Here is a 13,338-nt window from a genome sequence, read left to right on the forward strand (position 1 = left end):
AAATCAATTGATCATCTCAATAGATGCTGAAAAAGCATTTGACAAAATCCAACATCCCTTTTTGATAAAAACACTTCAAAAGGTAGGAATTGAAGGAAACTTCCTCAACATGATAAAGAGCATATATGAAAAACCCACAGCCAGCATAGTACTCAATGGAGAGAGACTGAAAGCCTTCCCTCTAAGATCAGGAACAAGACAAGGATGCCCGCTATCACCACTGTTATTCAACATTGTGCTGGAAGTGCTAGCCAGGGCAATCCGGCAAGACAAAGAAATAAAAGGCATCCAAATTGGAAAAGAAGAAGTAAAACTGTCATTGTTTGCAGATGATATGATCTTATATCTAGAAAACCCTGAGAAATCGACGATACAGCTACTAGAGCTAATAAACAAATTTAGCAAAGTAGCGGGATACAAGGTTAATGCACATAAGTCAGTAATGTTCCTATATGCTAGAAATGAACAAACTGAAGAGACACTCAAGAAAAAGATACCATTTTCAATAGCAACTAAAAAAATCAAGTACCTAGGAATAAACTTAACCAAAGATGTAAAAGACCTATACAAAGAAAACTACATAACTCTACTAAAAGAAATAGAAGGGGACCTTAAAAGATGGAAAAATATTCCATGTTCATGGATAGGAAGACTAAATGTCATTAAGATGTCAATTCTACCCAAACTCATCTACAGATTCAATGCAATCCCAATCAAAATTCCAACAACCTACTTTGCAGACTTGGAAAAGCTAGTTATCAAATTTATTTGGAAAGGGAAGATGCCTCGAATTGCTAAAGACACTCTAAAAAAGAAAAACGAAGTGGGAGGACTTACACTCCCTGACTTTGAAGCTTATTATAAAGCCACAGTTACCAAAACAGCATGGTACTGGCACAAAGATAGACATATAGATCAATGGAATCGAATTGAGAATTCGGAGATAGACCCTCAGATCTATGGCCGACTGATCTTTGATAAGGCCCCCAAAGTCACTGAACTGAGTCATAATGGTCTTTTCAACAAATGGGGCTGGGAGAGTTGGATATCCATATCCAAAAGAATGAAAAAGGACCCCTACCTCACCCCCTACACAAAAATTAACTCAAAATTGACCAAAGATCTCAATATAAAAGAAAGTACCATAAAACTCCTAGAAGATAATGTAGGAAAACATCTTCAAGACCTTGTATTAGGCGGCCACTTCCTAGACTTTACACCCAAAGCACAAGCAACAAAAGAAAAAATAGATAAATGGGAACTCCTCAAGCTTAGAAGTTTCTGCACCTCAAAGGAATTTCTCAAAAAGGTAAAGAAGCAGGCAACTCAATGGGAAAAAATTTTTGGAAACCATGTATCTGACAAAAGACTGTTATCTTGCATATATAAAGAAATCCTACAACTCAATGACAATAGTACAGTCGGCCCAATTATAAAATGGGCAAAAGATATGAAAAGACAGTTCTCTGAAGAGGAAATACAAATGGCCAAGAAACACATGAAAAAATGTTCAGCTTTACTAGCTCTTAGAGAGATGCAAATTAAGACCACAATGAGATACCATCTAACACCGGTTAGAATGGCTGCCATTAAACAAACAGGAAACTACAAATGCTGGAGGGGATGTGGAGAAATTGGAACTCTTATTCACTGTTGGTGGGACTGTATAATGGTTCAGCCACTCTGGAAGTCAGTCTGGCAGTTCCTTAGAAAACTAGATATAGAGTTACCATTCGACCCAGCGATTGCACTTCTCGGTATATACCCGGAAGATCGGAAAGCAGTGACACGAACAGATATCTGCACGCCAATGTTCATAGCAGCATTATTCACAATTGCCAAGAGATGGAAACAACCCAAATGTCCTTCAACAGATGAGTGGATAAATAAAATGTGGTATATACACACGATGGAATACTACGCGGCAGTAAGAAGGAACGATCTCGTGAAACATATGACAACATGGATGAACCTTGAAGACATAATGCTGAGCGAAATAAGCCAGGCACAAAAAGAGAAATATTATATGCTACCACTAATGTGAACTTTGAAAAATATAAAACAAATGGCTTATAATGTAGAATGTAGGGGAACTAGCAATAGAGAGCAATTAAGGAAGGGGGAACAATAATCCAAGAAGAACAGATAAGCTATTTAACGTTCTGGGGATGCCCAGGAATGACTATGGTCTGTTAATTTCTGATGGATATAGTAGGAGCAAGTTCACAGAAATGTTGCTATATTAGGTAACTTTCTTGGGGTAAAGTAGGAACATGTTGGAAGTTAAGCAGTTATCTTAGGTTAGTTGTCTTTTTCTTACTCCCTTGTTATGGTCTCTTTAAAATGTTCTTTTATTGTATGTTTGTTTTCTTTTTAACTTTTTTTTCATACAGTTGATTTAAAAAAGAAGGGAAAGTTAAAAAAAAAAAACAAGGAAAAAAAAAAGATGCAGTGCCCCCTTGAGGAGCCTGTGGAGAATGCAGGGGTATTTGCCTACCCCACCTCCATGGTTGCTAACATGACCACAGACATAGGGGACTGGTGGTTTGATGGGTTGAGCCCTCTACCACAGGTTTTACCCTTGGGAAGACGGTTGCTGCAAAGGAGAGGCTAGGCCTCCCCATGGTTGTGCCTAAGAGCCTCCTCCCGAATGCCTCTTTGTTGCTCAGATGTGGCCCTGTCTCTCTAGCTAAGCCAACTTGAAAGGTGAAATCACTGCCCTCCCCCCGACGTGGGATCAGACACCCAGGGGAGTGAATCTCCCTGGCAACATGGAATATGACTCCCGGGGAGGAATGTTGACCCGGCATCGTGGGACGGAGAACATCTTCTTGACCAAAAGGGGGATGTGAAAGGAAATGAAATAGGCTTCAGTGGCAGAGAGATTCCAAAAGGAGCCGAGAGGTCACTCTGGTGGGCACTCTTACGCACACTTTAGACAACTCTTTTTAGGTTCTAAAGAATTGGGGTAGCTGGTGGTGGATACCTGAAACTATCAAACTACAACCCAGAACCCATGAATCTCGAAGACAGTTGTATAAAAATGCAGCTTATGAGGGGTGACAAGGGGATTGGGAAAGCCATAAGGACCACACTCCACTTTGTCTAGTTTATGGATGGATGAGTAGAAAAATAGGGGAAGGAAACAAACAGACAAAGGTACCCAGTGTTCTTTTTTTACTTCAATTGCTCTTTTTCACTCTAATTATTATTCTTGTTATTCTTATGTGTGTGCTAATGAAGGTGTCAGGGATTGATTTGGGTGATGAATGTACAACTATGTAATGGTACTGTGAACAATCGAAAGTACGATTCGTTTTGTATGACTGCGTGGTATGTGAATATATCTCAGTAAAATGAAGATAAAAAAAAAAAAAAAAAAAAAAAAAAAAACACATAATGCTGAGCAAAATAAGCCAGGCACAAAAAGAGACATATTGTATGTTACCACTAATGTGTATTCTGTGAAAAATGTACAATGTTTTATACTGTAGAATGTAGGGGACCTAGAGATACCAATTAGTGGAGGGGGAATGATAATCTAATAAGAACAGATAAACTATGGAGGGTAATCTCAATGTTATGGGAATGCTCAGGAATGATTATGGTTTGTAAACTTTCTTGGATATAGTAAGATCATGTTGGAAGCAATAGAGTTATTTTAGGTTTTTTTTTCTCTTATTCCTTTGTTTTCTTAGGGGTTGTTAATTTTCTTGGGGTATGGTAGGAACATGTTGGAAGCAATGTAGTTATTTTAGATTATTTGTTTTTCTTACTCCTCTGTTTGGACATGGTTTATTAATTTTCTTGGGGTATGGTAGGAACATATTGGAAGCAAAGTAATTATTTTAGGTTATTTGTTTTCCTTAATCCATTGCTTTGTTTGAAATGTTGTGGGGTTTTTTTGGTTGTTGTTTGCCTGTTTGTTTTTAATTTTTTGATAAACAAAGTTAAAAAATTGAAAAAAAATCAGTAGAAAAATGGGAGTAAAAACTAAATGACAAATAGGGTGGGATGGGGGGATGGTTTGGGTATTCTCTTTTCACTTTTATTTTTTATTCTTATTCTGATTCTTTCTGATGTAAGGAAAATGTTCAGAAATAGATTGTGGTGATGAACGCACAACTATATGATCATACTGTGAACAGTTGATTGTATACCATGGATGACTGTATGGTTTGTGAATATATTTCAATAAAACTGAATTTAAAAAAAAAAAAAAAAAAGTTAAGGAGAATAAGGAAAAAAATAAAAAAAAAACAAAAAAAACAAAAAAAAAACCAACTCATATACCAAGTGTTGCACCTGATTTCTTTCTGGCAAGATCTAGCTCTGCCTGCAAATTTTTATCAACATTTAAACACACACAAATTTACAGCAGCCTCTTGGCCACTCAACAGTCTGTAAGAGTGATTTTCCTTGGTGGAAATCAGATAGCAACTTGGCAGGACTCAGTTTCCACCACGGCTGTGTACAGCCACCACAGATCTGGTGAGCCAGACACACGGAGCAAAGCCCAAGACCCTTCTGTCATTAAACAGCCATTTCCAGTGATAAGAGTGCAGTGAGACAGGAAAAGAGCATGCACAAATGCAAAGGAGATTTTTTTTAAAAAAAAAAGACTTAAAAATTAATTTTTTTTCAAATACACCCAGACTAAATGTGTTAGAAGAATGTGTTAATGACAGTCTTGTCACACATTTAAAAGGGAACCAGTTGTCCTTGCAAATGGTCAGTGCTGGATACCTCCATCCTCAGACGGTCTTGTTACGTCACTGCAGCCGGAAAAGCTAGGGAAGGGCCCGGACACTTCAGACTTCTCGTCCCCCGGCCCCGTGCCCACAGCGCTGCTGCACTGGGACTGGGAACAGAGCCTCCCAGAGTGACTCACCTTCTCTACAACGGAGGCAAAACAATCCCATTTGTGATTAAGTGACTTCAAGAGGAAAGGCAACAAAAAGAAAAGCTTCACAAGAAAAACAATCCCTTATCAAAGGGTAATCCAAAATCTCTGGGACCCTAAGATTCCAGCCACCGCCTCCCAAGCCACAGGAGACCTTGTGTCAGTGACGAACTAAAGGGCACTTACACCTGTTTGCTTAATCTCGCTTTTAAAGGAGACAAGGAACAGGAAATTGGCAGTTTGCCCTAAGAATTAAAAGACTTGGGCAACCTAATCCATTTGTAGCAAACCCAGCATCCACTTATAAATATTTGGTTTAAAGTATCACCAGGTATCCAGGCTCTATCGTCTTTATTTTTAGAAAACTAAAAGACATAGTTGGCTGATTATGAGGATCAAATTGATTGTAAAAATATTAGAATCCCTACTTTGCCTTGGGCATTCAATATGATCAATGTCAACAATTAAATAGATTTAAAATAGAGTAGAAACAGTTAAAATAGAGCAGAAATCAGGGGGTGGAAACAGACTTAAATGGTATGATTTATCTCTTCATATTGTTTCAAATAACTGCGCAACTGTCAAAGCTTTAGCTTGCTAAACACAATAAAGTCTGAACCATGTTATTGCTATACCCAAATACCTATGCCAATTCTTTTTTCCTTTAATTATAAACATGTTGTCTAAATTAAAAGTCAAATGAACTTCCTGTGTAAACTATTCATTTCACATTATATAAAGTACTGCTATAAATTTTAAGAATACTTGAAGGCTTATTTTATTTTAAAGGGATTTATGATACCATATAGAAAACCTCTCCACTACCCTACATAAAGTTCTTTAACTCTACCTTTAAAATACTGTAACAGTGTATTTCACGAAACAAATCTCCTTTTTGTCTCAGCAGCTTAGTGCAATCCAAATAACTACATCTGTAAACCCAGAAAGCCCATAAAATCATATTCACTAATAAAAAGCAGATGAACATAAGCTCTAGACACCTTCTTAAAAGAATCTGGGACAAACTGATCTAGGATATTTAATTTTCACAAATGACTAATGATTTACTCTTGGTTTTCCTAATTCTCCACTTGGAGGTTTGCATGACGTGGTCAGATCCCTACGACTGACATTTACATTTCAGGACAAAAAAGGGTGGGGAGGAGCTGAGAACGTGCAGCAAATACCAGAGAGCATGTGGAGACTTCGAGACTGAATATTGTCTTCCAGGGGGTCGAGGTCAAAGACAGAGCCAGGGTCCGTGCGCCAAACCTTGAGGTCTTTTACCAAAAGAAAGAAATCAACAAATCAAGAGCAAATTCAGACAGCCAGCACCACAGAGAGCCAAGCAGAAGCCCGGAACAGGAGGTGGGTAAGAAGAAGACAAATACTCAACGAAGCCACGGGCCAAGACCTCGGAGGGGGACAGGGTGTTTGCCCTCCCAGGACTCTGCTGAGGAAACCCTGTGATTCGACTCGCGTTGCCTCCTCTGTTCTTCGCTGACCTTCCCTTCCGGCCTTGCCCACGTGCTCACAGGTGGGGGCCACTCTGCATCCCCCCGATGGCATCCCCTGAGCCCCAATCATCCTTGCTCTCCACGCGCTCCAATGGCCAAAACGCTCAATTACAATCCCTGATTAATTGAGTAATTAGTAGGAAATGATTGAGGGGTTTTTGTCTGGGAAACCAAAACAAAACTTCTCCCCCTGTAAGTGAAACAAATGTTGGAAAGGCGGGCGAGGGGCATCCCGCGTTTTCACCACGTCTCGGTTTGCATCCGCGAGTGCCAGCAATCATGAGAGGTGCCCAAGCAAGGCACTGCCTGGGCACGGGGAGGGTGGGAGCCCCGAGAGCAGCATCCAGCTTCGTCAGGAGGGCAAGCCAGCCCCCAAATCCACGTCCCGTCACTGCTGAGTTCACCAGCCGCTCCAACGCCTGGTGGTCGGACGCCAAGCGACCTGTGTGGGGCTGTTCCCACACATGGGAAATAAGCACCTGGCCACGGATACGAGGCAGGAAGAGAGCTGGAGTGAGGACTGCTCGTTAGTAAAAGGGAACTGGAGAGCTGCTTGTCTGTTTTTACCCACTAGCACACAACGCTTACCACATACCAGGCCCAATTCTAAGTTATAACGTGACTCCTTTAAAGTCACAACATAGTAAAGCAGGCACATTACAGATGAGGAGGTTGAGGCACTGAGATGGTGAGTTACCTGGGAAAACTGCACAACTAGGAAGTAGCAGAGCCTGCAGCAAAAAGAGAAGCAGCACAAACTGACTTAGTCTGAATCAGTCGGGAAATCTCCTGATATCCACACCTGGGACAGAACCTGGCCCCTGGGAGGGTTATATGGGTATTGAATGTCCTTCATTTGTTCTTTCATACACAAGTCCTCAGCGGAAAATGCTTTCTCCCAATAAGAAGAAATTAGCTGACTTCCAGGTTGCCCACTAAGTGAACAATTAAGTAATAATTTCTATTTCCAAGGCATACAGACACAGGTTCTGAATTCTGAGAACCCCGAACCTATAGACAATTGCAAAGTCTAGCAAGGGCCTCACTGTGACCCCTGACCCCTGGTCCAGGCTCGGACCCCAGGAAAGCTGTGCAAACTTGGGCAGTTCCACCCCAGTGGGACGAGCCATGCCTCTGCATCTTCACTTGAAAGATGTTAGGACAGAGCCACAAAACCCCAATGCTGTGTTGCTTTCAGCAAGAACGTCACAGTTCATCCATCCACCTCAGTGCCATTCTCTTATGCAACGCTCCCCCTGTCTACGGTACATTTGGATCTCTCTGGGAAATACTCTTGGAGGGTTAGGAACCACCCGACTAGCTCATCCCCTGGCTCTAGCACCCTGGGGTAGGACTAAGATATCACCCTGTCAAGTAAATAGTTTGCTCACCCGACAGACCTCTAAATGGCTTTCACTAGTTCCAAAAAAAAAAAAAAACACACGCTCTTTCCCGTGAGGACGAAGATGAGGTGGCACCAAGATTATTGAAAGCCAAACCAGACTGTTACCGAAACTATTCTTTGGGTTACACAATTGGACTCGCTGTGAAAATTCAGAGGCTGACTGCTCCGAAGAAGACAGGGGTCATTTGGAAGAACGAGTTCTTGACATACATTGAAAAATCAAGACCCTTTCCTTCTAGCCCGGCCTTAGACGTCCCTGCTGAGGTGCCAGCCACCATCAACCCCACCCTCCTAGGAATATTGGGAAGAGAATATCAGGAAGAGAAGGTTCCTCTCTAACTTATGGGACTTTCTGACAGTTCTCAATTATTCCGGTTCAGAAATTATATTTTAGAAACATAAGCTATAATTGGCACAGAGTTTCTGTTTGGGGTGATAGAAATGTTTCGGTAATGGATGGTGGTGATGCCAGCACCGCGTGAGAATGGAACCAACACCATATATTCGTGTATACTTGAAAGTGGTTAAAACGGGAAATTTTAGTTGATACATATGTTACCAGAATAAAAATTTAAAAAAACCATAGGACTGTACAGCACAGTGAGCCCTAACGTAAACTAAGGGCTATAATTAACAGTATAATTATAATAATATTGTTTCACCACCTGTGTGTGGAGTAGGGGGTACGTGGGGATTCTGTACTTCCTACAACATTTTTCTGTAAACCTACAGCTTCTCGCATACTACAAAATGCTACCAGAAAGTCCTTGACATTTCTGTTTGCAGTTAAAGGACCTAAGTGTGACATGGTTATTTCTGTCACCCTGCAGTACACAGTCCCTGCAGCACAACTACCCAGAAGTTCACGAGCTGAAGGAAAACAAGATAATTGTTGAGCCGCTGTTCTCGCCCACGTCTGATGTGGAGGCTTCTCTGCGTAATGAGTAGAGAGTTCTCAAGAACTAACACTATGAAAACAGGGCGCTGCCCCCAGGAGAAAGGGTCTGGGGGGCTCCCTGGTGGGTGCTGTGAATCCCACCCAAGGCGGCGCAGAAAGCCTCACCGTGGCCGCTTTGCCGGGCGGGTGGCGGAGCAGGACCCCCCACTTACCCACGACGATGCCAGGTCTCCGGTCCATCTCCACGATGTGGGGGTGCACACCTCTGTGGGCGTCGCCAAGGGCCTGGGTGTCCCTCCTCATGCGCTCGGCCATGGGGTCCTCCATCATGGGCGTGAAGCCCCTTCCCTTGGTCTTTTCAAAATCTTCGTGATATTTCACCTGAAAAAGAACACCAGTGTTAACTCAGACGGAAACTTCATGGTCATTTCCTAGCTCGCAAAATTCTGGTTAAGGGCGACCGCTGCCACACAGCTGTGTTCAGACCGCCTTTCCACCTGTCCGAGTCTTTCCCCAGAATTCCAGAAACAGTGTCGGAAACTCAGCTTCTGGCACCAGAAATCAAGCGCTCACATTTTCACAATGTTCTTAATCATCAGGGTAAGTATCTTTTGCAAGTTATATATAAACCTGTGTATTGGTAAGGAGTGTTCTAAAAGATGCATTTTTTAAAATCCTGGTTACTTCCTTAAATATACCAAATGAACCACAAATGAATTTCCTACCTCTCAACCTTCAGTGTGTAATAAAATGATAAACGACACATGATTACTCAAGAAAACAGTATTATGCAAAAATTAGTTTGAGAGTTGCCATTAATCACTTAAATATGCTTCAAAACATACATTTTTCACATTCTGAAATTTGATTAAGGGGATGGCTGCACAACTCTGTAAATTATTCTGGAAACCTCTGAATTATACCCTAAGAACAGGTGAGATTTATATAAATTAAATCTCAGTGAAACTGTTCAAAAACAAACCATACATTTTTCATATTCTTTACAACATGCAAACACAACAAATGTCATCCTAAAATAAACTGGAAAGAAGTGCAGGTACGTGTCATCCACAAAGTGCACTCAAAGAGATCAGGTTAGAAATAAAAACACGTCAAAAAATGACTGAGGAAAGTGATTTTATTAGACTGCATATCCCCGTTACATTTCAGTGTGATTAGAAAACCCCCATTTCCATGCGTGTTAGTCACCGTGAGCGGTCGTGAGCTCCGGCCCGGACGCAGCCCGTGCCCCGTCTGTGCCCTACCATGGAAACATGGTTCTGCGCCTCCTTGGCACACCGCAGGCCAGGAGTGTCCACCATCAGGCTCGCTCTACCCTTCATCCGCTGATGGTCCTGGGTGTATTTCACCTGCACACTCAACAGTAGAAGATGCTTATAAGACAAATGAAAAATATTACACAACTTCTTCAAGCTTTGCAGAGGAGGAAAACAGATTTAACACACCCTAAATTGTTTCCCGGGTCACTTGTGCAGTGAATTGCATTTTGTTCTAGAATAGGGCCCTAAAATTTCACTCTCAAAGGTGTCCCCTAGAGGCGCCAGCAAAATGGCCTGAATCTCTCCACCAACTGAAAACAGATGTGTGAGCGATCAATATCCACCAGCGAAGTAATCAGCAAAACTGGTTTTCATATTTAAATTAAGCAGGAAAATCCAAAACTAAATGGAACCAGAATTTGCTTTACCGTGTTCGGCTGTTTTCCTCCAAAACACAGTTGAAGGGTGCTTATCAGGCCTCCTCCTACTTCCTGTTAACGTTTCCCCTCCTCAGAGAATAAGAAACAAGGAGGAACAAATCTAGTTCAAAGGTAACTTATGGTGAACACACTCAGCATCTCGGAACAGGATGGCCGCCCCGGAGAGCGGGAGATCACGCAGCCGAAGCCCTGATCCCCGGGCAGAGAGCTCCGAGTGGGCCACTCCGGGCAACCGGCCAGCAGAGCACCGTCACCCGTGCGGCTGATTGAGTTCAAGGTCAGGACACGGGTCAGCGCACGTCTCCGGGCACGTGGGCCCTGCTCTCCACTAAGGAAAAGGAGACTCTCCCAAAAGACTCTGATCTGCACATGGGACGTTAATAAACTAGCTGCATTCTACACTAAGTGCATTTTAAAGATCCTTCTCCTCTAACTCCTTTGGAGTAATGACTAATTACTCCCTTTGTTTTGCGGGGAGCACGACCATCTGCATCCAATGAAATTCATGAGTAAAGTAACAATGATGTAAGTTGTACATCAAAGACTTGACCACTTTCAAAGACACTGGCCAAAATAACATGAATCTTGTCTAAATGAAGGTAATACAAATTAAACTGAATTCTATATGTAACCATTGGGCACATCTGGAAATATCAGTAAAGGGTTTGGGGCTAAGGTAAATTTATCCAGTGGTAAGCTTTCGGAAGTCATCTAAAATAGCATGCACTTAACTGCACACATCACAAATGCTTCTTGAAAATAAATTGTATTTTCACATACACACAAAACAGCAGGACTGGGCGTAAATAAAAAAGGACACATTCTCTGTGATAGTCTAAAATTTTCAGCTTTTATGCTTAAACTTCTCAAAGTAAGTAAACAAATAAATAAACAAGTAAATAAACAAGCAAATAAAACCACTTGCCGAGCTGATATTTTCTTGATTCTTCTTTACTCTTTCCATTTCAGGAGTTACACTTAAAGCAGTAGCTCTGCCCAGCTGACTTTTATAATAAACCTATCATTTCAGGGAACAAAAAATAACACTGTGTATCAATTCAACTAAATGACAGTCTTGTAGTATTAGTTTTAAAGGGTAAGCCAAGTAACGGAAACTATGAAAAAAGATACTATCAGAGGTCTAGTCATAATCAGGATGTTTGCATCTTAAAGCCACCTGCTTGATTCACCATCGGGGTGGGAAGTGGCTGAATCAATCATTCGTCGTTTGCGTGCTCCAATAGATGCACGTGCCATTGGTAAAGCTTCAACAGCGTTTACCCACGGCCTGTGCTAAGACACCTCTTCCGGAATATTACGCCATAGAGAGGTGCTCTCTCTGAGTTTCTCAGGAACTACCTGGCGCAGTTTCACAAGGACGTGTACGGCCGGGTGGCCACAGTTATCCATTAAAAGGCTGGAGCTTCCACTCCCCCTTCGCTCGCCAAGCCCTTATCAAGAGTGAGAGAGTCACATCAAGTGTGACTCTGACCGTACAGGGAAGAGATGAGCAAATATGTCTCCAAAGTACAGCCACTGGGAAACTTACCAACCAACCTGCCTTTGCCTTATAATCTGGAAAAATGACTTTAAACGTTTAAAGCATAAAAGATTTCTGCAAACCTAATGGTTTCCAAGTTTTCTCTCCAAAAGAACCCAATCTGCATGTTCACGAGCTCAGAAAGGATTCTCCCCACGACCCACATCTATGGATTTCCACCACGGGAGGGAGGGGGCGCAGCCAGGCGTCCGTGTCTAAACCACCAGCCCCTATGGGGTGCTAGAGTTGTGGGCTTGTCCCCCATGACTACGCAGCCATGCATGATAGACAATCCCTCTGCAGACATCACCCCAAAACAGTATGAGCAGCCGGGAGTGGGGGGCTGGGGAACAGGGACACGGAGGAACATGGGTGGGGACGCCCATGTGCAGGGCCGAGACACCAGAGGCTACCCCTGCCCCGCTTTGGGGTCACACCCGCCACCACCAGGAGACGAGAGCGGGGCCTGCAGCGGGAGAGTCACCCGGCGTGTCCCGGGACCTGGCCCGAGACCCTGAAACCTTTCAGATAAGTATCGGTCAGCTGGGAGGGACTGTCAGCCCAGGCCACACCATCTGATAAATGCGCCCCCTTCCTCTCCAGGGTGACGCTGCGCCTGAGGAGCAGGAAGGATTGGGGGGGGCGCACATCGCTGAGGTGCCGCTGGTTCTCCCGCACTCTCCTGAGCTCCGGCGGGTCACAGATCACGGTGGCCGGAGTCATCTTGCCTTTGTATCTGACCTACGGGGACAAACGAGAGCTTTAATAGGTCACAGGGTGGCCGCCCAGGGTGAGGCGCAATGAAGCAGAGCTGTTCACACACACACACACACACACACACACACACACACACCACGGGAGACAACGCCTTCCTGAAGGACAGTGACACACCAGGAAGCAGCCACACCTGCTTTCGGGCCCTGGCTGAGCGAGCACAGAGCAGCCGTCGTGCTTCCTAACAATGAGCTGTCGATAGGTACAGCGTCAAAACTAGCTGCAAATCGCACATAATGGAAAGACAAGGAGCCCACTGTAAAGAAACGCCAGCATGACGGCGGCCGAGAGAACCACAGAGCGGTCAGCACGGTGGCCCCGGAAGGCCACCTGCGCCCTGTCCGACCCCGGGTCCACCTGTCGAAGAAGCTAACAACCCCCGACCCCCACCGCCTTCTGGGGAGGTCGTGAGGATGAAAGCACTGGGCCAGATTTTCTCCTCTGCCTGGAAGAACACACACTGAAATTTTGCACTTTCAAAATCACCAGTTTGGGAAAAAGGAGACTATTGTTTATACTGGAAAAAGTCCCATAAAAGTGTCACAACATGGGGAAAATGCCATTCAGTGCACATGTGAAAA

At 43.3% G+C, this 13,338-nt stretch overlaps 1 protein-coding gene across 11 annotated transcripts in view; it reads right to left on the reverse strand.

Moving 5' to 3' along the window:
- Positions 1–13,338, reverse strand: part of NEBL (nebulette) — a 341,590-nt gene that overhangs the window by 27,230 nt on the left and 301,022 nt on the right. For 10 of the 11 annotated variants that reach the window (XM_037837685.1, XM_037837684.1, XM_037837680.1 and 7 more), the window contains 4 exons: positions 12,632–12,724; positions 11,369–11,461; positions 9,989–10,093; positions 8,936–9,104 (listed from right to left, as the gene is read on the reverse strand). In XM_037837685.1, the coding sequence (XP_037693613.1) occupies positions 8,936–9,104; positions 9,989–10,093; positions 11,369–11,461; positions 12,632–12,724 (460 nt within the window). The remainder of the gene's footprint in view (positions 1–8,935; positions 9,105–9,988; positions 10,094–11,368; positions 11,462–12,631; positions 12,725–13,338) is intronic. The other variant, XM_037837689.1, reaches the window with a different exon arrangement.

This window comes from Choloepus didactylus, chromosome 5 (genome assembly GCF_015220235.1).
Source record: "Choloepus didactylus isolate mChoDid1 chromosome 5, mChoDid1.pri, whole genome shotgun sequence".
In the NCBI taxonomy this organism is placed as follows: domain Eukaryota; kingdom Metazoa; phylum Chordata; class Mammalia; order Pilosa; family Megalonychidae; genus Choloepus; species Choloepus didactylus.